Below are 26,727 nucleotides of genomic sequence, written 5' to 3'. Positions count from 1 at the left end.
GTTGAGAGAAATTTGAATAAGGCCACTTCCGAAACGAATGAGCCACGTAAACGTGCTTCTGTATCAGTTTCTCCAAGTACTGAATAAATGAAGTCCTGCACACTGCAGAACTCAAGAGCGGGCCCCAGATCAGCAGATGCCAATGGATGCTTCTTAATACCAGGACCTTGAAGTATGCCAATTCCTGTAACAAAACGAAGAGCTTGTGATCTTTGCCATCGGAGGAAGGTTCGGCGTTTCCATTGTCCGCACAGCTCATACTTCGGTGTTGACCTAACACGGGATACAGATCAGATGCGATTTCAGTATCAATACACCATGTAGCAATTGTAAGTCAGCGAGCCTCCGCTGTGTACCACACCAAAGGAAACGACCGAAATATCATGACATAAATGAGACTGTGTCCAACCCAAACCCCTTCTCGCCCAGAGTTGTGGCTTCTCCTAGCCTTCAAATGGGAGGCGGAGGAACACCCATCGGTCGATTCACCCCTGGCATTACTGATAAGGAGGGAACCGAATACCAATCGGGTCTGAATAGAAGCATTGTTGACGTCGCTTCTACCAGCTGTGGTCAAGACGGTCAAGATGAGTTGCCGAACGAATACGTGGCAACAACCGAGAGCCATCTTGAGAGAGGTGACTACCTTGGTGATGGCCCATTTTCCTTTCGTGAGCAGCTGACATCCAGGAGGAGTTTGACTATGCTCTCTGGGTTGTCTGAAGTGGACTATCAAATTCTCGAGCTTCAAAAAGCATTCGACTTGCCTCAAAGATCGGTACGCGCCAGTCTGATTGACGGCTTCTTCACATTCTGCTCGCAATGGACGCCGATCGTCGATCGCTCGTGGCTCGACGAAGGCAGAGTAGACAACCTGTCGTTGTTATTGCTAAATGCAGTTTTCCTTGCAGGGAGCCGCGTGTCCTCAACTCGGCTGCGGGCCATTCCATCCGAGGAGTTCTATCGTAGGGCCAGATTGTTATTTATTTTAGGACATGAAAAGGACGTATTGACGTCCATCGTTGCTCTGTGTCTTTTAAATTGGTGGAACCCAACCGGTCCAGAGCAAATTTCGACAAGCACGAGCGGATTCTGGGTCCGAGCAGCGACATCCCTGGCGCACCAGATAGGACTACATAAGGAACCCCAAGAAGGACCGCAGAAAATGCTTCGGAGAAGGCTTTGGTGGACGCTCGTGGTGAGGGAGAAACACCGAATCAGGCAATTTTTCTAGACTTGCTGACCTACCACCATCAGTGTCGAGATAACATCATTTCTGTGGGTGTTGGAAGACCACGGGCCCTCAACCTGAAAGACAGTGATGTCGCTCCGCTAACTGTCCAAGACTTTCCACTTCATGACGCCCATGCTCATTTGTTCGTGGCGTTTTGCAGCATTACACGGTTACTGGGAGACGTCACTGAATGCATTCGTCGGAAGACGTTGTCCTCCACACGGCTAAAGGACTTTGAGAACGCTGTTTATCGATGGATCAAAGAGCTGCCCGACGGCTTTCGTCTGTTTTTAAAATCTCCGAGGAAACTCGGCCCCTACAACTTCGAAGCTCGACAGCTGCTTGTGCCCTATTTCGTCCTTCTCATCATAATGTCCAAGCATTCCCCCACCAAAGACTCCGCGCCAAGTGTTCCCTTAGTTGCATCATCTTTCGTGGCCGGGATTTATGAGGATTTCCTCAACCGAGATGAGATTCGCTACCTCGGTCCAGCTTTTACCTTTTATGCTCTTGCCGCAGGACTAGCACACCTGTCTGGATATCGGTACCGTTCTTTGAAATTGGAGACTGAGGAATCTCTTGACATTATCCTCAACTCGCTGACAGAACTTAAGCAAAGATGGGGCTCCGCTGAGAGCATTTCAAAAGCATTAGCGGAGGTCAAAAATCTGACTTTGCAAAGTTCCAGTTTGGGTTACACTCCAGGCAGTATCCCACAAGGCTTTGTGGCCTTCTTTGACGATTTTGGGCCAGAGATTTGTAGGATGTGGAATCTGGTTGGTCAAGAGGTGGGTTTGTCAAATCAAACAGGATCACTGCATAATGATTGGGACCTGCTGTCACCGCAAACGCGCTCGAACCATTTAGCACCGAGAAATTCTCATGCAATAACAGAATCCCGTCCCGACGGAGTTTTACCTACCACCCTCAGCAGACCAGACACGGTAGAGCCCTTGGGAAACCAGACCACTAATATTGAATCGATAAATGAAATTTTCAATGAGCAGAACGGTTATTTTCGAAGCGAGATGGAGCCTTTTCGAGATTGGATTTTAGAAGAGCTAGGAGCAGGGACCGAAATCTACTGACAACAAACATCCAAGGTTTGACAACGAGTTTCAATCAGGACCTAGTATGAAATCACATGGAAGTATGTAACCTGCGTCAATCTGCGAGAGTATATGTACGGACGAATAATTGCCGATCCAGAAGTAGATCTATGGTCTACTCCAACCGCTGTTCTAGATACAACTGCTGGCGACGGGCCAATACTCCTCTTGCACTAAAGCCGATTGATTTGTTTAGGTCACAATGTCCTGTCACTCCTGGTGAGATACATGATACCTGTGCTCGTTATACGCATTCTCATCCTTGCCGCGTACTATCCTTACACCATCCACCCGGGATTCCGGGAATTTGGGTAGCGATTTCACCTCCAGAGCCCTGCGGTTTCTCGACAGTGACATCAGCGTATTATATTGGAAGTCCTGAACACGGGCCCTCCACTTGCCACCACTCTTCATTGTGCGGTTCCTTGACTTGGGTTCCTTGTCGACAAAAAATGTGGTGTGGTGCCGACCATCGAAATTGGCGAGGCGAAATCTGCAAAACGCAGCGGCATGTCAGAGGAGGCATTCGAAATCAAGAGGCGTTGACCACAGTTTTGTGTGATGTCCGCCGTGGTTGTCAAAGGGTTTCCCCGGCGATTTTCATTTCCTACCTCGTCTGTGCAGTTCAGCATGCCAACCACCAAGGGCTGGAATATCGAGATGAGGCCACTGTATGCTCGCGCGAGTCCGCTCGCGACGTTCGTAAGATTGGGGTGCGCACTCACCCGGAAGGCTACCAAATGGAATGAATGGGCAGCTGTCGGAATGGACCTACTAAAGAAATGGGCACCAGGGCTGGCTCAAGATGGTGATTTCCAACAGATTGCAACACATTTTGGCAAACCTCGCCGTTCGTCTTCGTTGTCGACAACTGTGTCCAGTGAGGAAGCACAATCTGACTCTGAAGGATTTATTGCACCTCTTCCGCTCAATTCAAGAGTCTTATGGACCTTCAAACTTCCATCCTGCCCCTCTTTGTTCGTCGACGAAGTCGTCATAGCCGCCTTGAGTGCCATTCGATGCCGATGCTGATGCCGACATTTGGATCACTTGCAGAGGATAGAGTCGATTGATAGACCTCTCCTGTCAGTTCCTGCAGGCAGTTCATACTCGGCATCGGGCCTATCATCTCGTGCTTAATTCGCACAGCGCCAGCACTGAGCTTTGGGTTGCCATTCATGTTCGCCCTCGTACCACCTATCGGAGCAAAACTCGCCATACTTTGATTCTACCATGCCGAAATCTCCATGTTGTAGAAGATAATGCCTTCTATAGAGCCCGTATAGCTTGCCTCGCTATATATGTTGGTCGTTCTCGAATTTGAGATGATGCCTAGGACGTAGGCCGAGCCGTTTCCAAAGGCAACTTTGCCTGCCATTGATCGAATCAACGATTGTGCGTGCCCAATAAATTCTAATGCACCATTCCGAATGTCATTGACAGTAAATATGGAGCAGCATTGGAGTGAATGACGGATCTCCGCCAACGTTGCTTACATTACCACTGAAAGAGCAAAACCATTTCGCCATCTGCCAAAGATGCGGACGGTAAAAAGAGAGAAAAGAGTTTGTCGATCCCATTGAAGCATGTTACTCTAGGTCATCAGGAGGTGGAGATATCGAGGGAATATGTTGAATTGTATTCTCTTGTTTGTGCTGGCTTCATCCGGCAATGCTTTACCTGACCAAGTCACGCAGATCAGTGCGTATCGAAACTCTGGGAATGAACATACTGGCGGCTTACGCGTATTGACAGATCTCGGCAAATATCCTGGAATGATGGCCTTCGTAACTGAAGTTGAATCTAACATCGTGGCCTCCACTTAGCTCTTTGCCTTTTCGTCGAGCTACATCTCTCCTCTTGACAGTACACAGAAGTTGAGCCAATTTATCCACAAAGGCGGGACCTACCTCACCCAGACAGTCTTCGAGAGGTGGAAAATACGGCGACGATGGCTCGGTCTGTCTTCTGTTTCTCAAAGTAAACATCACTCTTTCATATCGTGTCCTAACCAATCCGAGGATATAAAGCGTCTCTCAATACCCTGACTTGATTTCTCACCCATTGCTTCGTAGCCCTCGCATTCCTCACCATGGTAAAATCGTGAGGAACGCCGGGCACGATTTCCAACTGTGCATCCACGCCGACTTCCTGCAAACGTACAGCATACTCGATCCCTTGATTACAAAGTGGATCCATGCCAGCGACGGTAATGTGCGTTGGACAATGGTGTTCGGGGGGCGGTGGCAAAGTCACATTCGAGGCATCCTTAGTATACAATCCTATGGCGGTCAGAAAAGCGCCAATAAAGATTCCACACTCCATTCACTCACCGATAACTTCCTCGAGGATAGGGTGAGGCTTAGTAACGGGCACCACAAGGTTCAACTGCCTGACAGGTGAGGGGTGTTCCTCCTGACTAACACGTAGCGCAAGAGCCGCTGCCAGATTCCCGCCTGCCGAGGTACCCCACAAAGCCACTCTGTTAAATGTGCCTATCTGACTCAGGGCCTCGTAGCAGTCATCGAGAGCACTGGGGAAGGGGTGTTCGGGTGCGAGGCTGTAGTTGACGCCCATAACCAACGCTTCCAGTTCGCTGGCAAAGAAGATGGCAAATTCCTCGTCATTCGTCACGTCTCCATGGATCTGCATGGTCAGACATATGAAGATTATAAGTCAGGGATTGCAATACTTACCCAGCCTCCACCATGGAACATGAGAATTGCAGCTTGCGGCTGAGGCGGCCGGTACAGACGCACCGAGAATCTACCAACCTGTTTGTCCTCGATTTCAACCGGTATTCGCGGGCGAAGGTAAGGCTGCTTTGGGAGCGATGCAAATAACCCGCGGATCCATTCCCGCATTCGCAAGTCTATTCCCGGTGGCATACCAGCATGGTCGATGTGGAGGGCCTCGAGCTCCTATGGAGGTCAGCGATTTGCATGACTGCTGCGGTTTCGACATACCTTGAAAAATTCTGGGTCGGGGAATTGGATGATCGACGTGCATTTCTCAGTGTTGTCGCTGGACGCCATGTTGATGTCGTTACGGCACTCGCCGCCTTGCTATGGATGGCCTCGAGATCTTTTTCATGGAAACCGCCAAGCGCATCGGGCCGCCATTACCCAAAACGTACCTCCTTCACACCAGTACCATGGAGCGTTCTCCTAACTGCCGAGGGGGCTACGTGGATCGTCTTCCATAAGTTATCGGACCTCGACCATACGACTAGAACGATGATATCGCAAACGCTCCCGGATAGACAACATCAATCCTAGTTCCCAAAAGGTCCCTTTGGTGTCGAATACCCTTCCCAGCCCACGAAAATTCGCCCTCTATGCCAGAAAAATCTCATTGCACCGTCCCGATCCCCTACACCTCCCTTCCATCATTCATCTTCGGCTCAGATCATGGCGATGTCTCCCACGACCCAGCGTACATCGACTGTGACAGCCAGGAAACGCTCTCTTTTCACGATTTCCGTGAATATTCTCTAAAATTCGCCGCGGGGCTTCGTGCCAATGGTCTCCAACCAAGTGGTCGAGTTCTTCTCTTCTCCGGTAACGATATGTACTTTCCCGTCATCTTCATGGGAGTCGTGATGGCCGGCGGAATCTTCTCCACATCCAACCCGTCATTCACCGCTCGAGAGCTTGCTCAGCAGCTACGGGATTGCCAACCTCAATTTGTACTTGCTGCGGACCCCAGCGTGGCGCTGGAGGCGGTGGGATTGGCTGGTCTGAAGTGTGAGGTTGTTTCGCTCGATGATTGGAAGAAGTTTCTCGGTGCGGAAGACAACAATTTATTTCCCTCTTCTGAAGAAGAGAATCCACGCCGGACAATCTTACTTTTATACTCGTCCGGGACCACTGGATTTCCCAAAGGCGTAGAGCTGTCACATTACAATCTCGTGGCAAATTGTTGCCAGTTGGAACACAACGTCCAGACACCTCAGCGATGGTTATGTTTTCTTCCCCTGTATCATGGCTTGGCTCTTCTGCATTTTACCACCCTTGCACCTTATCTGAAGATCCCGGTATATATCATGAAAAGATACAATCTTCCCAAAATGGTGGAAAATACCCGAAAGTTCCGTATCACAGAGCTCCTGCTGGTCCCTCCAATCGCCATTTCTTTGGTGAAATACCCGGTCAAGGATCTCCCTGTCCGGCGGATTATCAGCGCAGCAGCGCCGTTGTCAAGGGAGGTCTGCGAGCAACTCGAGAAGTTGTGGCCGGTCAAGGTTGAACAAGCTTGGGGCATGACAGAGTCGGTTTTACCGCCCGCATCCAACAAGAGTCATGCTAACAATGGCGAAGAGCAGCTTCTCTGACCATTGGTAACGGCCAGTTGATGCCAAATTGCGAGGCCAAGCTCATGGATGGTGTCGAGGAAGGGCGGAAAGGAGAACTATGGATTCGAGCACCCAACATCATGAACGGATACTGGAGGAACCCGAAATCGACTGAGGAAGTCTTGACTCCGGATGGTTGGCTGAAGACTGGTGACATCGCCTACACTGATCAGGGCAAGTATTATATTGTCGACCGGATAAAGGTACAATTTTGGCGGCGTCCATCGCACCAGGCCAGGCTAACGGAGACAGGAACTGATAAAAGTCAAGGGAAATCAGGTCGCGCCAGCAGAACTGGAAGCCCTGATCCTAGAGCATCCCCACGTGGCCGACGCGGCTGTAATTGGTGCCAAAATGTGAGTCGGCCACTGTTATTGACTTCCTCAGCTCATGATATAGTGATGACGATGAACGGCCGCGAGCATACGTTGTTCCAAAGAAGGGAGTTTCTCTCACTCAGCAAGATATCCTGAAGTTCGTCAACGGAAAAGTCTCCAAGATTAAATGGATTACAGGAGGTGTGGTTTTTACCGACACCATTCCCAAAACCCCGGTATCTCCCTCTGCCACAGAAATTGCGATTCATGGTTGACATTTTGTCAGTCTGGGAAAATTCTTCGAAATGCTCTTCGCGAACGTGCATCAACCGAATTAGGTTATAGGGGTTATAAATTATGACACGTCCTTGAACGGCCACCCGACGCTCCTGTACTGACTGAAGGGACCATCAACATCGTTGCATTGGCTCTGGGAACTGCGATGCGATCAATCTGAGTTTCGGTTCAAGTCAAAAGAACTCCCGTCGTATTTTGCGCCACACTTCAGAGCCTGTGACAGGATTCTAGATCGTTGGCGAATTTTTATGGTATAGAGAGGCCGACAATAGCGTAAACCAAAATTGCAAGCCGAATTATGAGCAACTGTGAGTTATACAGACAGATAGGATGGACGATTTATTTCCATGGATAACAGACACACCCTTTCACACCCATCTGCTAGGTCAACTATCCTTCGACCACATCGCTCCCAAGGGACATGGGATATCTGTGACCGGTATCTGAATTTTCGTCGTGCTTCGCCAGGCCTCTGCCCTTTCGAGATACGAACCGAGGGCCCGAGTACAAGCCGGTACTTTTGATGAGGTCAATACAACCGGAAAGTTCCGCCACAAAGTTCCGCTCGTAGTCGGCTTTGGCTATGGTCAATACCAGTCCACTCATTAAGTTCTTGCATTGGGTGGGCTCAGCCCGCCTCCTACGCTCCATAGTCAGATGTTTAATACTCTTAACTATGCTGGTAAGCTTCCCGAGGCCGATGACTCGGAGACTGCCCTCATCTAGAGCGCAGATACAAGCCAGAGTTGCTGAAGCTCTGTGACAGACCATTTCTGTCAATCTTCGAGAAGCCTCCCGCAGAGAAATCAACGGAATAACGGCGCTTGTTGAGACGTTATCCGTTTCAGTGACAAGGCTTTCCAATGCGCGCCAGTGGTCAGAAATAATGACGTCCGCGGTCTGCATTCGAATCGAGGGGGAGCTTTGCTCTTCGGCAAAGCAGGAAAGGTCGATCGGTTCGTAACCATCGTGATCATCTTGGTTGTTGCGAGTGACATCAAGATCTGAATTAGAAATCTCGTGGATTTCTGTAAGGTGAAGAAGGAGATCGTCTGCCACCCGTTCAAGCGTATCCTCGCCACGGTCGCCCCGAATCAGAGCAGCACCACTTTCACATGCCCGCTTTCGGCGTCTATGTGAGGCTTTGGAGTAGAGTGAGTATGTGGCCACTTCGGTGTTGAACAGGACTAGGTCAAGTCTCGCTAGACGGCGAAGCAGACGAATGTCCGAGGCTCCATCTTCTTCAAGATTCTGAGAGACCAAGCCGAACAGGTCGCAAGCCTCTCCTAGGTAAAGAAATGCTCGGTTATGACGCCACAGCACGTTGTACATACAGAACAAAAAGAGAGACACTGCAACCGTGTCAAGATTTGGAGATTCGCTAAAGTCTTCCTCGGATCGTAACGTCTCCACATGTTTGACCTGAGCGACCAGAGCGTCTTCTGTCTCCTTCTTGGGGGTTTTCCTGAAGAGGGTTCCAAGGTTCACCATCCGAATCGCTTCCAGGAGAGTCCTCAGGCCATGATCAGTGCCGTTTGTCAGAATTTGATCCCAGAGCTGTCCTTTATCCACTACTGGGAGGATTACGTAGGTATCTTGAAGAAATTTTTCCACGTCGTGGCCGTATTTCTGGTGCAAAGATGTGGAGGGCATGACTGATGGAGTAATACTCTGCATGGTGTTATTGCCTGTCATCTCGAGAGAGAAGTCGATAATCGATGGCCAATCCAGCCCATCGTTGATGGACTGTTCAGCCTCCAGACGGGGCTCCAGCCAATTGACCGGTTCATCAGCAACAATATCAAACAAATTTTCAAGACCGACGGAATTGGTGGATGAAAACTCATTTTCGCAATGCTGTCGATTTGCTTCCTGGCTTATGATGTGATCATCTTGGAAAGTCGAAGAGGTTTCTCGCAACTCATCGTGGACATCTATTGAATGAACACTGTCTTGTCTGGAGCTCTGAATATTGCTGCGATGCGCCTTCTCGTATATGCATGGTTTCCCAAGACGAGCGCACCTGGAGCAAGGTGCATGGTAATTCGATCCCGACTGAGGGCTTATTTGGGGGGCATTGAAACACTGTGTATTGTCAGTCTCTGACCACAAACTCCGACTGATATCCGTACCCGAATTTTTCGGCTCCGGCATGCATTACAAGCCTGATGACGGGCCTTGCTTAGACGTCGTTGACCTAGTGGGAGGATTGAGTACATCTCTGTTCCAAGAGTGAAAAGATGGGATTCATGAGCAGGAGTGAAACTTCTGAGGACTTTGGCGTTGGGGGAAAGATTCGTGGGGGAGCGTCCTGAACCCCGAGTTCTGGGCAATTTTGTGTCGCGGAGACGATGGGACTTGGTGATCGTTAGCCCCTCAAGACTCCCTCGTATTCGTCGCCCTACCTGGTTCATCCCCAAATTGTTTCGTAGTCTATCTACAGAGGGATTCGGCTTACTGCATTGCTCCCGGTGAAGAGCGCTCTCAGTAGCCCCGATTTCTCAAATCCTTTTGCCATGTACTACCATATAATCTTCGCCGTCTTCAAATGTGGGGATCCCTCGACGTGTTCGCCTAGGGTCACTTATACTCTACAACAAGAAAAGACGAGTAACTTCTGAGATGAAAATTTCAATCCATCATGGGTCGTGTCCATCAGAATCAAAGGGGAAGGCAGCCCAATGAAAGCTAAATTGTGTGTTCTGGAGTCTCGCTAGAAGTCTGTGTGCAAAGCCAGGTTCAACCATCGAATCTGATTCTGTGTCCATTGCCTTGTACACTGGGAATTCTTTGCCCAAGTGAATCCATGAGGAACTCCCGGAAGGACTTCCAACTGTACTGAAACTCCTACATTTCGAAGATGAAGAGCATACGCTATGCCCTGGTCCCGTAACACATCGAGACCAGCGACAGTGATATGAGTAGCAGGATGGTTCGCAGAGGGATGCGAGTGCATGGGAGATACAAAAGGATGAGTGAGATTTTGAGGAGCATAGTATCCTATGGCGAATTATTTCCATCGTACCTTAACGTTTCAAGTCAATGACACTCACTCATGAGGGTAGCGACATCTCCGAGAGAGAGTTCCCACTTGGCGACCCCCTCTTGGGCTTCGTACACTTTCTTGAGAGGTCCTTCGTGAACCTCCGGAGAGCAGGTGGCGGGAACAACAAGGTGAATTTGTCTGATACGTGTAGGCGCGTGCTCTTCGCTATCGCGGAGAGCAACTCCCGCCGCAAGGTTTGCGCCTGCTGAACATCCCCAGAGGGCAATTCTCGCTGGGTTGATCCCAAGTCGTTCAGCGTTACTCACTGTCTGACCAGAAGTCAACTCATCAAACATGCACAATGAGGAGGAACACCACGACTGACCCAGTTAAGTGCTTCGTAACAATCCTCATGCGGCCTGGGATATGGATTCTCGGGAGCCAAACTATAATTAACGCTGACAATGAGGGCATCAAGCTCACTAGCGAAGAGAAGAGCAAAGTCCTCATCGCTTGTCGCATCCCCATGAATCTTGTTGTAAAGTGATCAGCCTCGGACTACGGAAAACCCGAACAGAGAAACGTACCCATCCTCCTCCATGGTACATTATCACAGCCGGTCGAGGCTGGCACCGACCGCGAAGGGGCGTGTAGATACGCATGGTGAAGTCGAATGTCTCTCCGTAGCAGACCTTAACGTCCTGCTGTTCAATTGGAACCCGCTCTCGTATATGTCGATGGAGGAAACTCGTCTTGGGTATCGCGGTATAATCAGTTGAAATCCAATGTCGCATCCGCTCAACATCTGTCCCTGGTGGTATTTTGTTCCAATTGATGTTCAAGCGACCCAATTCCTCACAGGTGTGTCAGTTTGGTCGGATCTTGAAAATATATGGCCGGACGGAGGTACCTCGAAAAAATTATCGTCCGCGCATTCGATCATATTGGTTCCATATCCTGTAAGCCCGAAGTATTCTCGAATAGCTGAGGTTCCTCGAGTTCGAGGACTGCGGCATGCCCGATTGTCTAGCGAGTAACTGTCCATCTCGCACAGAAATTTCAAGTCTATCCCATGAAATTGGCAATCAGTACACATATACTCTCCTAGGTAGACGTGCGAAGACAAAAGCGATCAGTGCTCTTGTACCGACAAATATCCTGGACTTCAAACAGCCACAATATCATCAAAATAGCCTGCAAAAGAACGTTGAACGATGTTGTCCTGTCCCACTTTCGGCCCGCTTTTTGGTCATCAGCGGCCTCACATTTCCCAATCCGGAAAATGCGGGCCGCGCTGGGGGACAAGCGCCATTGTACCCCGCGATCTCATCGTCCGTTTGTTCGCCGCACAGATTATCACATATTTCTGGACATTTGGTTTGCTTCTGCCCCCATGGTTGGAGACCAAGTATATAACATCGTGGAGGGGCCTCGCATCACTTTATTGCGCGGGTAAGTGTTTGCTCGCCGACTAAAGACGAAGCGATTTTCACCAACACGAATGCTCCAAATTTCGACTCTTGATGCTGGCAAGATTTGAGACGATGATGTCGAAGCAACTCACAGGTCACATTGAGCACATTAAGCCAGATTGCGAAACTGTTCCAGTCCAAGATGTGCACATTCCCAAAAATTGGTGGAACTGGAGAGTCATCTTCAACAGCGAGTCAATCTTGCCTCCTCTTCAAGGACCCCATACTGACCATCCTCACAATGTATAGTACTTGTCGTCGGGCTCGGCAGTGGGCTGTTTGGTTACGATAACGCGTTTGCCGCGCCGCTGGTTTCCCTTCCACACTTTGTCCAAAAGTACCAAGGACACGGAGAAGCATTCACGGTATGAGGTCTTTCTATTCCACATCCCGAGCGCAAAGCCGTCTTACAAATCCGCAGGCCAATAACCTGAGCCTGATTTTCTCTGTGCCATTGGTGGGTTCGGCACTTGGAGGCCTGTTGGCCGGCCTGCCATTACAAAGAAAGATTGGTAGGAAGTATACCTGTTTAGTCGCTTATACTCTTTGTTGTGTCCCGGGATCCGTCTTACAACTTTTCGCTCCCAACATTGGAGCTCTGGTCTTTGGACGTACTTGGAACTGTTAGATTCCCTTTCCCCCAGTCGGTACTGAAAACAAGCACGGGCTGACCAAGTTCTCAGATTTCGGTGTGGCCATCCTCATGTGTGTTTGCCCAATTTATCTCGCCGACCTCGTCCCTCCCCATCTCCGAGGCCGAGCCGTCGGAGTGCTAACGTGTTACATGGCCGGTGTTGCTGTCTTGGGAACAGTCACCGTATGGGGCTCTCAGCGAGTTCAGAGCGACTGGCAATACAAGATCCCTCTAACACTCCAAGCCTGTTTACCCGCCCTATTCTTCCTGACGTCTTGTTTCCTCGTGGAATCACCGACCTGGCTGGTTCTCCGCGGTGACGTGGAAAATGCTAGGCGAGTTCTCCTCTCTTTACGGAAGAATAACCACGAGCTTGTCGAGGCGGAGATATCTTCACTCATCCAAGCAATTACCTCCAATCAGAGTCAAAGGGCCGACCTGAAGTGGTGGTACATCCTCCGTCGTCAAAACCTCAAGCGCACCCTGACGACGAGTATGTACATCTGCCTGAGCCAAATAGGGGGGCAGGTATTGACACTTCAATACTCGACCGTCATCTTGGTTCAAAGCGGAGTGAGCGATCCGTTCAGGATCACAATCTTGATCTTCATGGTCCAGTTCCTAGGAATGGTCGTTGGTCCATACTTGATGGACCGACTGGGTCGACGCCCCACCTGCCTTGTAGGATTCACGATATTATTCTTCTTGGACGTCGCAGCGGGCGGTCTTGCCTGTGCTGGCCTTGAATCACCAGCTCGTTCTCAGGCCATAGCGGCACTCTTCATTATCTTTTCATTTATTAATGCGGCATCTTTTCAATCCATGTTAGTGAGGATATTTCCCTCACTTCAACCATGTTCTTGTCCTGTTGGCTTACGATACGTTAGCTGCTATCTCGTATATGCCGAAATTCCACCTGCAAAGCTACGAGAACCAACAGCAGCTTGTAAGTGGAAAACAAGTTAAAACCATCATCCCCTTCACGTTGGGCTAACTCAATGGAAGATACCTCCCTCTGGGGAATGGTCACTGCCACCGCTACCACTTTTGCGGTCCCTCAAATAACAAACCCTGATGCGTTAGTCGAACTACAAGCCTCATCTCCCGACTATTAGAGCGCGAACTGATTCTTGGACATAGTGGCAACCTCGGAGCCAAGGCTGCCCTGATATTTGCCGGGTGTCAATTGATCACAATAACGCTGACATACTTCTATCTGTAAGTCATGCAAAGACCTGTCGCGTTTGGGAATTTCATAAAGTTTGTTGCGCTGACATGAGTTATCAAAAGCCCCGAGACGAGAGGAAGGACCATGGCGGAGATTGATGAGATGTATGCCGCAGGAATACCAATGAGTGCATGGAAATGTAAGTCCTACTTGCTCCCTCTTTTCTTTCGAAATAGATACCTGTCTTGATGACTGAAATGGGAAACAATTCAGGTTATAAGACTGAAAGATCTCCAACCGAACAACCAACAAACGATTCGCAAGGAGTAAGCCCATGACAAAATATTGTGAGCTGATGTACTTGGAGGCTTTTTCTATACCTGGGGGGCAAATGGAGCAAGAAGATGAAAGTTTCATGCAGCGATAGCAAGTACTTTGGGCGCCTGGCAAGATGTATAACTCTCAATAAAGGTGAGAGCCTGAGAGGGTCTTAACTGTGGTAGAAGTAGTCCAATGTCAAAGTCCTATGCTCCCACACGTACCATGCTGCCCCTCTTTGAGGGGAGTAGTTGTCCTTAGCTCCTATCTTAGGAAAAAGGGAGTTGCCGTGTGTTCGATCTCCATACGATTGCTGTCATTTCTTCATCCTTTCGACAGGCCATACGTGATAGCAGAACTATTTGGCACCATCAACTGTCTGATGTACCACACTGATCTCGTTAACATAACCGTTGTCAAACACACTCATTAGTATTAGTTCTTCAATCGGCTGACAGCTGGTCACCCCGGAAGGGGCCAAATTTAGTGGAGACAGCCTTGCCACAAGCATAATTGAGCAAAAGTGCTGATGTGCTCTTTATATTGTGACTCCACTGCTCCACTGTCGTGTTTTATCTTAAACAATTTGGATGACGGGGTTCCCTTAAGGATCCCCATTGCGCGAGTAAGTGTCTGTAAGCCACCGTCCGTCTGCCCACCGCTGGGCATCATCCTCGGGCATCTCACTCCACGTGACTTGTCCATCAGAGATCTGGTTTGAGTCGTGGACTTGTTTCTTGTGTTTCCCACACCTCATCTTGGGTCTCCATGATCGATCTCGCCGAATATGAGTAGAAGCATGGGAAGCACTGAGAAGTATCTTGTCAAACTTCTTGTACAACTTGAATTGAACGAGTGTGCTCTCTCTGTTTTGCAACTGAACCGGCGGATTGCCAGTTTATACTCGTTTCGTTGGCCCCTTTTCTACTCCTATTCCTCCTCCTTTTCCAATAACGGAGCGCTGGCTACTGTTCAACATGTCTGCTCCCATTGTTCTCGTTTTCGGAAAAGAGGAGGTAAAAGTCCCTTCCAGATACATCGGAAATAGTACAGTCGTTTGCAAAATCGGCTTCACCATGACTGCGCTCCTCGGCCCACAATTAGTATCTACAGTAAACTTTGCGCATTTCTACACTCGTTGAACTGATTCATCCTCGACGGCTCCTGTCCTGAAGAGACACGGCATGCAGGCCCTGCCATCTGTGACGCACGTTGCGAACATTCTCGTCTGAGTCATGGCACCCCAATTCGCGCGTAACCGAGCTGGTAAGCCCTATGGTTCTCCCTCTGGACCTTTATGAGACATCCGCTCATTGAATGAGATCCCACTTGTGGTACGTGTCGCAAAAAATGTCGAAGGTGTGACCGAACACGACCACACTGCAAGAAGTGCTTGGATAAAGGCCTGGTCTGTGAAGGCTATCCCACTTAATTCAAGCTCTACAATCAGCTATCAGACCCTAAAAAGCCTCGGGCAAAGTCCCGAGCGGTTGATACATGCATCACCCGACGCGAATCTGCCACTACTGGAACCAAACATTTTCAACCGCGACCGAGCGGGCTGTCTCCCATATCTTCTCCAGAAAGCAGTCGAGCAATAACTACTCCGTCAGATCCGTCCTGGACGCCAAACGATTCAGCCCAAATTCCGATCAGCTCTCCGTTCAGTTCCCCGAACCAGTCGAATCAACTTGATGACATCTTATCTCAACAGCGAACTGAAGAATACTTAACTCATTGTACGCCACAGCATCACGGGGAATCTGTCCGCCCGGCTAACAGCAACTAGTTGACGTCGCATTATGTGAGATTCTCAGCACGTTCACATCGATCCATCCCAGTCCCATCCGCATCTATATTCTTCCGCTTTCCTACCAACATGTCGGTCTTCTTCATGCCACCCTCAGCCTTGCCGCTTGTCACATGGGTACCTCAGAAATTGATAATAACCAGACAATGCTGACAACCGCCATCGAGCATGAGGTTCAAGCCATCCAATCCCTGGGCGCACTACTTCTAAAAGAAGAATACTTTGGCTTGAATGATGCTGAAGAAGAATTGACCTTGGCCATGGTTCTCATTCTCGTCCTACACGATGTAAGTCGATCTCTATCCATCCAGTGACCAATCACGATTGCTGACATGGCCAGATCTGCGAGTCCGGAAAGTCATTGCATGGCACCCATCTCAACGGCGTTGTCTTCCTTTTGTTCCCGAATTGTTGCCAGACCGACTGGTCATACTCCATTCAAAGACTTCTTGTTGGCTGCGCTTTCATGGTATTTGGCCCCAGACAATCTTCAGAAGCGGAGCTTGCTCACTCTGATCAGGTTGGACACCCTGAGAGGGCTTCAGCGGGGCCGAGAAGTCGGCATTAACTAATGACGTTCGCCAATACGTTTTTGATGCCGATGACTTCAGTCTCGAGACCATTGTGGGTTGTCCGGCAGGACTTTTTCAACGCATCGGCGCGGCCCTGGAAGCCGGAAAGTCATACCTCGTGAAAAAGTTAAGCGTGAACAATTTTCAAGACTCTTAAAGAAGCCGAGGGCTTTTTGCGGGATTGGGATCTGAATCAAATCTCTACCCGACTTCTGATCCCGAATGGAAGTTACTGGCCGATGCATATCGACATGCCTGCATCTTACGAGTTTTGAGATTTCCAGACACTTTTCAAACGCCATGCTCAGAACCCAGAATCAAGGAATCCATCAACAGCATCCTTGGAGCGTGTGCCCAGGTTCCCAGGTCATCTACACTGTACAAACGTTTCCTGTTTCCCCTTTTCATGGCAGGAGCAGATACCACCTCACGTCACCAACAACATTATGTAAAGCTATGTATCGCCAAAATCAAACGAAACACCAAATTCACCAAACCAACGGTGATGCAGATACTTAACACGGTTTGGAGCGAACGAGCTAAGACCACTCAATCCAAAAGCGGGCCCGCCAATATACCTTGGATGGAATATGTAGGACCGATCCAACTTTCTCACGACGCGTTACGATGCTGACATTTCGTTCATAGGCGTGTTCTACTTCGCTCCGAAGACAGCATGATTATCTGTTTTTCTAATGTCGAACTGGTAGCCTATCCAGTTTCGGAGATCTCAAACTTCCACTCATGCCGCCAGCTGAACTCCACTATACAGTCTCGAGGCTCTTGTCACCCCTTAGTCCTATCTAGCTTGCCAAAAATAGGATGAACGGCCTCGATCTCTTTGTCTTCCACAAAAAGCACCGATGCTTAGTCCATGGGTATTTTAAGGGACTGCGCTCTGGCTTCGGATTGAATCGGTCATCCGAGGCAAACTGCGCTCCTCTCCTCTGGACTGTATAGAAGCGTGTTTTCGGGGCGGCGTTCTGATCTACGAGAGGACCAAGTGCGGCGGAGCTCTCAGGAGGTATGACGCAAACGTATCTGGCTTGGGTGATGAATGCTTCCCAACCATGACTTAGCTATGTCCTATTGTCGCTGTTAGCGACTGTCCATCAATCCGGAGACTCTTGAGCAGATGCTCGGTCCTCCTTCTCTGTGAGCTGCAGGCACAAGACTCAAAAATGCCGACTGCGTTGATCAAGCTCGCACTACTAACAAGAGGCATCGCGTCAAGCAGGGTATGTGCCGGTCAATTTATTCACAGGCTCAAGGAGCACACTGCGGCGTTAGAAGAGAAGAAGCCTGCGACGCACAATCACTCTTAGAAGAGGACCTTTTTATACAGAAGGAAAGTACCAGAGACCCTTATAATGCGGCATATTCTGCTTCATGGCCAAGTAACCGAAGAATTTACTTGAGACGTATTGAATGCTCTGTTTTCTACCAACGGGTTGCACCTCCAAATCGCGTGTCGATTAGTTTCTATTGAAGTCTTTCATTTTTACTCAGTTATTGCGAAAACATCCCCAATGGCGGCGACTTCAAAAAATAACGAAATAATTCAGATCGCCAAAACTCTGAACGGGAATGTTCCCTCAAGTGAGGAGGACGAGAAGACGATCTCCGGTATCTGGAACCTCCCGTTTACCTGGACTATGGATATAATGTCAAACTTGGCGACCGTATATATTCCAATTTCAACCTCACCATCCTCGACTGCTCGCCGGTGACTATTGGAAATCGAGTCATGTTTGGACCAAACGTAAGCATCTTTACCGCAACTCACGAAACCGATGTCCAAAGTCGTCGCGACAATGTCGAGTATGCTCGTCCGATTGTCATCGGTGATGACCGTTGGATCGGCGGCCATTGTGTCATTTTGCCTGGAGTTACCATTGGCGAAGGTACTACCGTTGGGGCTGGAAGTGTTGTGACTAAGGATATTCCGGCCTGGAGTGTCGCCGTTGGAAATCCAACGAGAGTTGTAAAAAAGGTCGAAGCTCTGCCGCCTCTGCTTATGGAGAAAACACTGTTCACTACACTGGAGAGGATGGGTTGATGACGATTGAGCTGATAGTTAACTCGCACACCACGATGCATTTTTTTTTTTTGTCTTTGGATAGAATAGTCATATCGAAGGAATCACAACGAGCGTCGGTAGAGAATGAGCTAGATATATTTTGTCAAACTTATTGAACATTATCTATAGCGTGCGTATGATCCGAAACAGAGAGAACATAATTCATGCACTATTATATATTCCTTTATGTCAATCAATCCTCTTTCTTGCGACTGCACGTTCATGTGCAAGAACCAAGCATACAGCCAGCTTTGTCATGTTGCACTGTCTGCCCTTCGCTCAATATGTTGTGCCATTCGTCGCTGCCATTGGCTTCACCTCGATCTCCACTGGTGTTTCTCCGATGCCCCGTTTCTTTGCTTCCTCTATGATTGCAACCGTAGCCGTCGCTCCTATCCTGGTGACACCAATCGACATCACATAGAGCAAGTCATCGAGGGTTCGAACGCCACCAGCAGCCTTAATTTGGACGCTGGGCTTGCAATACTTTTGCATCATCTTCAAATGCGGAACCGTGGCGCCCTTGTATGTATACATTCCGTTCGGCTGCTTGACAAATCCGTATCCAGTGGAAGTCTTGACGAATGAAACGTCCAAATCGGAACAGATCTGGCAAAGGCGGATTATATGCTCGTCCTGGAGATAGTCGTTCTCGAAGATGACCTTGAGAATGGCCCCCCTTCTCGTGATTACGTCGTTGATAGCGCGAATTTCTTCGGTCACATAGTCCCAATCGCCACCAAGGACTTTGCCAATATTCACGACCATATCGATCTCGATACCACCCGCTTCCACGGCCTTCTCTGCCTCAAACACTTTTACTTCGGTGGTGCTATTGCCCGCCGGGAAGCCAATGACGGGACATACGGCGACGTCGCTCCCCTGAAGCACTTTTTTTGCGTGTGGGATGGAGTATGGCTTCACGCAGGCTGTGGCGGTGTTATACTGGCGGGCGATCTCTAGGCCTGCTTGAATTTCTTGATCGGTCATTGTTGGATGAAGGAGCGAATGATCGATCAATTTCGATATCTGCGTCAATGTGACGGTGATCTTGCTGGGGCTTGCCATATTGCTCCTGATGATCTCGACTATCCTGATGCCGCAAATGTGGTGGCGGGGATTTCTTTTCTATCTTCATCTGTATTGCGATGAAAGGAAACTGTCAATTGCACTCGTTGAGCAGCACAATTCCTTGCGACGGCGAGGGCTCTTCCTGGTGAAACTGCCATTTGCGGTATCGGGCCCGCCCAGCAAGCCTCATCCGCTCGTTCCGATATCCTTTTCCAAATCAAACCCGCCAATTTTGCTACCTCCGAACCTAAATTGATTTGGTCGAGACGTGGTGAGTCGCGGCATTCGAAATAGAAACATCATTCAACATGCAATTTCCAAATTCGGCAATTTTCTCAGCTCTTTATTACTTCTATTTGGTCTTTGGCAAGGAGCCTCACAGCGACAACGGTTGATCATGCAAGACACTGATTCGGCTGTATCATGGCACATCTTCAGACGTGTGGTGTGACGGCCTAGTCATGCTTCATGAGGCTCCCGTGTCTGATACTATATCTAGACTCAGAACCGACAGCTTCTCGATGTTGCTACCGACCAAGAGAAGATTTGCAGAGGTCACATGACAATCATAGCTTCTTACGCCCACCCTCTCGATCCGATAACAGCTGCTGAGATCGCTCGTGCGGCCAACATTCTTCGGCAGCGGCTGCAGACTTCCAAGATCCATTTTAAGACGATCGACCTGATCGAAGCACCGAAAGCATCGGGTCTCGCATCTCTGAATGACCGATCAAAATCCTTAGACCGAAAAGCGAGGATAAACTGTCATGCCAATGGATCACATCACCTCGGAAAAGCTCGTGTCAACCTCTTACAAAATCAGGTCGAAAGCATTGAGGAACTTCCCGAGTTGCAAGGTTCAGCCGGACGGAGCCTCGTTCACCGTGCGATGCCGAAACATTACCTGGCAGAAATGGAATTTTCAACTTGGATGGAATGTCCGCGAAGGCCCAGTCCTTCATAATGTGTTCTACGACAACCGATCCTTGTTCTATCGCGTCTCCATGAGCGAAATGACAGTGCCTTATGGCGATCCGCGCACCCCTTTCCACCGGAAGCAGACATTCGACCTGGGAGATTCCGGCTTTGGCTTGACATCAAACACATTGACTTTCGGCTGTGATTGTCTCGGGCATATCCGCTACTTCGACGGCTACCGCACTTCCAGCGACGGTAAAGCCGTTCTCATGCCTAGTGTTGTCTGCATGCACGAAGTCGATCAAGGCATTGGTTGGAAACACACAAATTTCCGTAATGGCATGTCGTCAGTGGTCCGTGACCGCCAACTGGTCATCCAATGCACAGCTACTGTTACCAACTACGAATATATCCTTGCCTTTATTCTTGATCAAGCCGCGAATCTACACATCGAAGTCAGAGCGACTGGCATAGTCTCAACAATGCCCGTGGCAAAAGGAGTGCATACTCCTTGGGGCAGCGTCGTTGTTCCTGGAGTCATGGCCGTGAATCATCAGCACCTGTTCAACGTTCGCCTCGACCCTGCTCTGGATGGTCAGAAGAACAGTATCATCTACGACGATTGCGTCCCGGTAGTCGATGATCCGACGCTCGATCCCTTCGGCTGCGCGTTTAAAGTAGAGACCACGACGATCAAGAAGCCAGGTGGCTACGACATCGATCTTGGAGCCTTTCGGACTTACAAGATCATCAATCCCTCCGTTGTGAACTCGGCCTCTGGTAAGCCGGTTGGGTACAAACTGAACACTGTACCATCGCAAATGATGATGATGGGCAAGCACACATTCAATTACAAGCGTGGTGTTTTTGCCAGTAAGCCGATATGGGTGACCAAATATGGTGACGAAGAGCTTTGGGCTGCTGGGGAATTTACGAACCAAAGCCGTGAAGATACGGGACTTGCGATCTGGGCAATCGGAATGAGAATGTGGAAGACGAGGATGTCGTGCTTTGGCATACATTTGGCGTCACGCATATCACAAGGCCTGAAGGTGAGTTCAATGATGGCCTTTCAGTCCGCACGTAGCATAATCGAACCATCATACTAACCGAGCTTGGTTTACAGATTTCCCAGTGATGCCCAACGAAAAGATGATGATATCCCTCAAGCCGACGAACTTCTTCGAATCCCACCCATCGAATGACGTTCCTCGGTCAAACCAGAAACAGAACAAGTCGACGCTAGATCAACGTTCTAAAGGTTTTGGAATGGCCAGTTCTAGTGGCACTGATGCGAAATGTTGCAGGTCTCGCTTGGGAGGTTCGAGGAGTTTGATACTATTTTCTAGGGTGCAATGTCTCGTCCATACTCGGACATGGTTGAACGAAGGTCTTCCGCATAGACTTGAATTATGATCACTGTCGAGATGACAGAACCACAAAGCAATATCAATGAGCTAAGTAGAAAAAAGAGAGCTTCCGCGATAATTTTGGCCAGTGAGAACGTAAAATACATCCCGTCCGATAGGAAGAACAACTCACATCCTTGCCTCACGAGGAGTTTACAACGATCCTTATTGGATAAGGGTAGGTAAGATGACAAAATCACACTGTCGACCTCCGCGACTTGTCTAGAAAGAGATAAAGGCAATCATGAAGTCACAAATATCGTTCTGATGAACAGATGGTGACCTATCGTTCGCGACAGTATCACTATTGACAGGCAACAGAGTTGACACACACTGTCTACATAGATATATAGATGGGCTCTATCCTATACTCATTTGGAAAGCCAGAGCACTCCTTCAATTTCAGCTCCACAAGAAGTTTGACACGTCCTAGTCAAAGAGTCCCGCCAGAAGTCAATAATGTATCCAACCTTAGAACTTCTCAAGTCCCCTTGTAAGCATGAAATGAAAACCACTCAGAATAGCTGGAGAAGACATCAAGCAACAACTCCAGTTCATAGCCCATGTACTCTTGGATCTCACGAGGATATTTCCGAGCTACTTCCGCGGGAGCGGCAAGGAGCTGGTTTTCTTCCTGTCTCAAATACCCACGGGTGACGAAGGTAGCGAACACCAGACGCTTCTCATTTTCGGTCTGGTTGTAACCACCGCCGTGAAGCAGAATGCTAGCATGATAAATGCATCTCCCTTCTCCATCTCGGCATACTCGCACAAATTGACATCTGGTGGAGTTTTGCGGAAGCTCCCCCTAAGCGAGACATTAGTATTAGCAAAGCCTCGTTGACGGAGGAGCATGAAACGTACCGCAGATGACTTCCAGGAATAAATCGCGTACCGCCATTGGTTTTTTGTAACCTTGTTTCCTGCAACGAATAGGCTCACGGCACTCTCACGATTCATATCTCGATCGTCATCCCAAGAGTCGATTTCAGTATGGATGTTGTGTCCGATGTAGTCGTCTCGATGAGGTGGTTGGGCCTTTCCCCCCCGGTCCAATTCTCATTGCTATGCAAGAATGGACATTAAGCCTCGACACAGACTCCTTCCACTCATCGCCCCACCAGAACCAGCTTCGTGTCGTCAAGAAATGATCACGCACTTTTGTGTCTTTGCATATGTTGAGCTCAGAGCAAGAAGGCTTGGGGCTCGTTGCGTCTCCTCTATTGATATACCATATAAGCATGTGATCGAGGAAACCATTAGTGACAACGTCGACTTACTGGAAAAGAAGTTGCCTCGTTTTCTGCAGTCCTCGTATGCTTGATCAACGTCCCCTTCTGCTATGAGGCCTTGGATGAAAACACCTCCATCTCGTTTCAAGAGGTAGATCATATCTTCGACGGGAATATTGGCTGACACCTTTTGCACTCCCAGGTCGTATGTTCTTGTTGCAGTCGGCATGGTGATTGGAATGGTGAAATATACATAAGATAGGATTGATAACAGCTATGGTTTACTTATTGACATCGATTATGATTGAAGCACCCTAGATGTGGTCTCGAGGGATAAGAAACTGGATTTATGCTCTCAAACTACGTTACTTGCTTACTTCTTTTTTTTGGCGGAGGGGCCCGTGGAAAGTGCCCAGTAAGCCGTCCAAGTGGAATTTCCACATGAGGATATTCGGCCTACCCTTTCTTCGCAGACCTAACACCACCTAGCTTGACTCCTTAAAATCCCTGCACTTGACATACACTTCGATACCAGCAGGAGAACGCAGCCTTCATTTAGAACGTGTCGATACTCATGGGTTCTTTCCCCCCAGACTATACGGATGGATTGTGCGTAGCATTGTTCTCGGCCAGAGATCATCACTACTCGACTTACGGTGGACCTCTCGTGAGTAGCCTTGCCATATCCAACTTCAACGGCTGAAGAGTCCAGCTGGATCACATGAGCCGTATAGCCAGCTGATCGTATATCAGGAGAGCGCGTATGCAAGGCTTCATTTCCCATTGGTAGTTGAAGATAATGGTGGGACCAATATCATCGTTCCTCTGGCAGCCAATGGAGGACCCAGCCTGTTTGGGTAATTTTCCAGCTCTATCATTCCCTTATATCTCAAATTCGAAACTCAGAGACAACACTATGATCGCTTGTCGAAAAGAAGAGAGTCTTATCTCTGGAATGCCGGATCTGTCTACCTTGTCGAGATGCTGGGAAGACTGATACCGAGGAGGTGTATAAACAAAGCATCTATCTCTTTGATATTGTTATGCTTCAATCTACAAATTCCATGACTGATCACATCATCTTTTGCTTGCACGAGTTGACAACATGGCAGACGCAACTAGAGATATCATCAAGCAGAAGTTTGATACTAAAAGTACGGCCGACCTCCCTGAGGATGAGCTTGTTCGTATTGGGTCTATGAAAAGCATCGAAGACCTTGACGAGGTTATTCTTCGAGCATATGACCACGAGACTGCAATGCAACCCCAGTTCAAATGAATCTCTGCCCTGGGACTGGCCTTCTCCATCACCAACTCCTGGGTTGGATATTTGGTAAGTGCTGATGACAGACTCTATAACACGAGTGACCAACGGCGCGGTACAGAGCAACTTCGGTCAGAATCTCATCTATGGCGGCTCACAGGTCGTCATCTTCGGTCTCATCGTTGCATTCGCCGCGCAATTCATCATCACACTGGGCCTTAGTGAGTCCGGAGGACAATACCACTTTTGCTACATTCTTGCTCCAGAGAAGACGAAACGCTTCGCTGCTTTCGTTATCGGGTGGATGTCAATACTCGCTTGGTGGATTGTCACGTCCTCGGGACTTTCCCTGGCCGCCGTTTCTGTCTGTTGGGTGGCACGTCTCTTCCATCCTTCTTACGAAATTCAATCATACCATGTCTGGCTGGCTTTTGTTGCGGTTGCCTTCATCACCAGTGAGTCCCCTCCTCCACCCCTTCGGCAGTTCTCGCTGACCAGATCTCTTTTCTCCACGCACAGTCCTCCCGCTCTTCTTCGCACCTAGCAAAATTTCAGTCACGGTCCAAGCAACGCTCTTCTTGTCCATTCTTGGAGTCCTATTGGCGTTCATCATCACCCTTGCAACACGGCAGCAGACTCAGCCGGCATCGTGGATTGTCCAAGATCGTCTTGGAACCAGTGGATGGAGCGACGGCACTGCCTGGCTCCTTGGTGTGACAAACGCCATGTATGCCTTTGGCGGTACTGACGGAGTCATCCACATCAGCGAAGAGATGGCACAGCCCGGACGGAGAGTGCCACAAGTCATGAGCGGAACCATGTTCATTGGACTTTTAACCACACTGTCTCTGTTCTTGGTGCTGATGTTCTGCATGAACGACCTCGATGCTGTCATCAGCTCTTCTTTGCCGAGTCTGGAGATTGTTTATCAGGCGTGAGTTTCCTCTCTGATTTGAAACGATCAACAAACGAATGCTAACGGCTGGGTCTAGCACGGGGAGCAAGGCAGCCACCGCATTCGTCATCATATGGATTGTCGCGATCTATATCCGTAAGTCACCATCGACTCGACTCGACCGGCCATTCACTCGAGGCTCTGACTAATCCGTCGTTCACAGTGGCAATCTCATCCCAATGGGTGACATCCGGACGAATCGCTTGGGCATTTGCTCGCGACGTAAGTGTCTCACCGTCCAGGACTTGATTCATCCCTCGGTACCAACACGTTTCCACGCAGGGCGGCGTACCATTCTCGCATTACTTCTCCAAGGTCGATGCCCGGTTTGGCTTCCCTGTCCGCACGACAATCGCGGCCTTCCTCTTCTGCTGCTGCTACGGTTTGCTCTTCCTGGCGTCGACAACCGCATTTAATTCGATCGTCACTGCCGCCGTCCTTTTCCTCAACATCACATACGCCGTTCCGCAAGCGATCGTGCTCTTCAATGGCAGAAGCAAGAGCCTTCCGCCACGATATCTCAAAACCGGGATACTTCTGCAACGGGTTCTCCATGTTATGGATCATAGTCTTGGGTACAATGATTTGCTTCCCACCTCACCTGCCCGTCTCGGTGGCAGCGATGAACTATACAAGCCCCATTATCGTCGGACTCTTCGCGCAGATTATTCTTTGCTGGTTCACAGTCGGAAAGACATTCCAGGGTCCTCATATCCAATGGGATTTGATTCAGTCTGCCAATAAGATCTCAACCACGACGACGGCAGCCTGAGCTGCAGGAGATATGTCGAGCGTAAGCGGAACCGCAAGAGTTTGGTAGAGCGTATTTGGCGTTCTAGTATGCAACTGTGGGTAGTGGACGTTCCAACAGAGTCAGACAACCGTTGGCGTATGCAGCAATGCAATCGGTTGCACAATCCAGATAAGCATTCGTTGCCAGAGGTTATCCCTTTCCACAAATCGGCTTTGTCATGCAGTGCAGGGTATATGACATCCCCACACGGTCAAGGACGATATAGAATGTTCCAAACCATTTGTGCCATACGTATATTGTGATATCCAGGATGTTAGAATTGCAGCATCAGTCCAGAGCTGCAAACGCGATGATATCCAAAGCATCAGGCCGACCGTTCATTCATGGCCTTCGGTGCACACCGAACAGGAAGAAGAGCAAATCTTGAACATTCTTATTAGAGGCGGATACTTTTTAGCAAGTCGCTCCATAGTTATCGATATCCACTCGCACGACTTGTCAGCCCCTACAATAACCGGAAGGCCATCCTCAGGGACACAATATCTAAGCATGCATCGTTATTCTTCCCGATTCAAGCAGACAAGAACAGTCAACTCAAAATGGGCATCAACGTCGGAACTAAAGTCAGGCGCATAATCACAATGCACAATGACCTCAAATCTGCCGTCATGATCCACGACGAGCAGGACATGAAAAGTATCCAGCTGAGTTCAAACGATCATAGGACATCTCAAACCAAGCAGTCTCAGTCCGATTTGAAAACTGGGCGAATG

At 49.1% G+C, this 26,727-nt stretch overlaps 10 protein-coding genes across 10 annotated transcripts; 5 read left to right on the top strand and 5 right to left on the bottom strand.

Annotated features, from left to right (window-relative positions):
* Positions 1-454: 454 nt before the first annotated feature.
* On the top strand, positions 455-2,322 carry Z518_05612 (uncharacterized protein; the record flags this gene model as incomplete). Its single annotated transcript, XM_013416424.1, has 2 exons — positions 455-1,198; positions 1,258-2,322. The coding sequence occupies 2 exons, from the start codon at positions 455-457 to the stop codon at positions 2,320-2,322; spliced, it is 1,809 nt and encodes a 602-aa protein (XP_013271878.1).
* Positions 2,323-4,082: 1,760 nt separating this feature from the next.
* On the bottom strand, positions 4,083-5,378 carry Z518_05611 (uncharacterized protein; the record flags this gene model as incomplete). Its single annotated transcript, XM_013416423.1, has 5 exons — positions 4,083-4,304; positions 4,405-4,625; positions 4,677-4,989; positions 5,040-5,264; positions 5,310-5,378. 5 exons carry the CDS (start codon positions 5,376-5,378, stop codon positions 4,083-4,085), a joined length of 1,050 nt encoding a protein of 349 aa, XP_013271877.1.
* Positions 5,379-5,680: 302 nt separating this feature from the next.
* On the top strand, positions 5,681-7,289 carry Z518_05610 (uncharacterized protein; the record flags this gene model as incomplete). Its single annotated transcript, XM_013416422.1, has 4 exons — positions 5,681-6,612; positions 6,663-6,900; positions 6,950-7,053; positions 7,097-7,289. 4 exons carry the CDS (start codon positions 5,681-5,683, stop codon positions 7,287-7,289), a joined length of 1,467 nt encoding a protein of 488 aa, XP_013271876.1.
* A 412-nt stretch (positions 7,290-7,701) lies between these two features.
* On the bottom strand, positions 7,702-11,342 carry Z518_05609 (uncharacterized protein; the record flags this gene model as incomplete). The annotated part of the gene is made up of 6 exons (XM_013416421.1): positions 7,702-9,396; positions 10,163-10,311; positions 10,365-10,622; positions 10,679-10,829; positions 10,885-11,151; positions 11,208-11,342. 6 exons carry the CDS (start codon positions 11,340-11,342, stop codon positions 7,702-7,704), a joined length of 2,655 nt encoding a protein of 884 aa, XP_013271875.1.
* Positions 11,343-11,911: 569 nt separating this feature from the next.
* Positions 11,912-16,428, top strand: Z518_05608 (uncharacterized protein; the record flags this gene model as incomplete). The annotated part of the gene is made up of 12 exons (XM_013416420.1): positions 11,912-11,963; positions 12,019-12,134; positions 12,191-12,392; positions 12,453-13,227; positions 13,291-13,349; positions 13,409-13,481; positions 13,544-13,621; positions 13,694-13,770; positions 15,347-15,628; positions 15,679-15,986; positions 16,040-16,168; positions 16,237-16,428. The coding sequence occupies 12 exons, from the start codon at positions 11,912-11,914 to the stop codon at positions 16,426-16,428; spliced, it is 2,343 nt and encodes a 780-aa protein (XP_013271874.1).
* Positions 16,429-17,832: 1,404 nt separating this feature from the next.
* Positions 17,833-18,141, bottom strand: Z518_05607 (uncharacterized protein; the record flags this gene model as incomplete). Its single annotated transcript, XM_013416419.1, has 2 exons — positions 17,833-17,924; positions 17,979-18,141. The coding sequence occupies 2 exons, from the start codon at positions 18,139-18,141 to the stop codon at positions 17,833-17,835; spliced, it is 255 nt and encodes an 84-aa protein (XP_013271873.1).
* A 489-nt stretch (positions 18,142-18,630) lies between these two features.
* Z518_05606 (deoxyribose-phosphate aldolase) lies at positions 18,631-19,419 on the bottom strand (the record flags this gene model as incomplete). The annotated part of the gene is made up of 1 exon (XM_013416418.1): positions 18,631-19,419. One exon carries the CDS (start codon positions 19,417-19,419, stop codon positions 18,631-18,633), a length of 789 nt encoding a protein of 262 aa, XP_013271872.1.
* A 770-nt stretch (positions 19,420-20,189) lies between these two features.
* Positions 20,190-21,478, top strand: Z518_05605 (uncharacterized protein; the record flags this gene model as incomplete). Its single annotated transcript, XM_013416417.1, has 2 exons — positions 20,190-21,392; positions 21,467-21,478. The coding sequence occupies 2 exons, from the start codon at positions 20,190-20,192 to the stop codon at positions 21,476-21,478; spliced, it is 1,215 nt and encodes a 404-aa protein (XP_013271871.1).
* A 752-nt stretch (positions 21,479-22,230) lies between these two features.
* On the bottom strand, positions 22,231-23,210 carry Z518_05604 (uncharacterized protein; the record flags this gene model as incomplete). The annotated part of the gene is made up of 5 exons (XM_013416416.1): positions 22,231-22,474; positions 22,516-22,557; positions 22,614-22,664; positions 22,909-22,969; positions 23,030-23,210. The coding sequence occupies 5 exons, from the start codon at positions 23,208-23,210 to the stop codon at positions 22,231-22,233; spliced, it is 579 nt and encodes a 192-aa protein (XP_013271870.1).
* Positions 23,211-24,222: 1,012 nt separating this feature from the next.
* Positions 24,223-25,944, top strand: Z518_05603 (uncharacterized protein; the record flags this gene model as incomplete). Its single annotated transcript, XM_013416415.1, has 7 exons — positions 24,223-24,314; positions 24,369-24,466; positions 24,512-24,700; positions 24,765-25,179; positions 25,238-25,296; positions 25,364-25,422; positions 25,483-25,944. The coding sequence occupies 7 exons, from the start codon at positions 24,223-24,225 to the stop codon at positions 25,942-25,944; spliced, it is 1,374 nt and encodes a 457-aa protein (XP_013271869.1).
* Between the last annotated feature and the right edge of the window lie 783 nt (positions 25,945-26,727).

Source organism: Rhinocladiella mackenziei, assembly GCF_000835555.1.
Source record: "Rhinocladiella mackenziei CBS 650.93 unplaced genomic scaffold supercont1.4, whole genome shotgun sequence".
In the NCBI taxonomy this organism is placed as follows: Eukaryota; Fungi; Ascomycota; class Eurotiomycetes; order Chaetothyriales; family Herpotrichiellaceae; genus Rhinocladiella; species Rhinocladiella mackenziei.
Note: the sequence above shows the minus strand (reverse complement) of the source record. Positions and strands in the feature narration are given on the sequence as shown.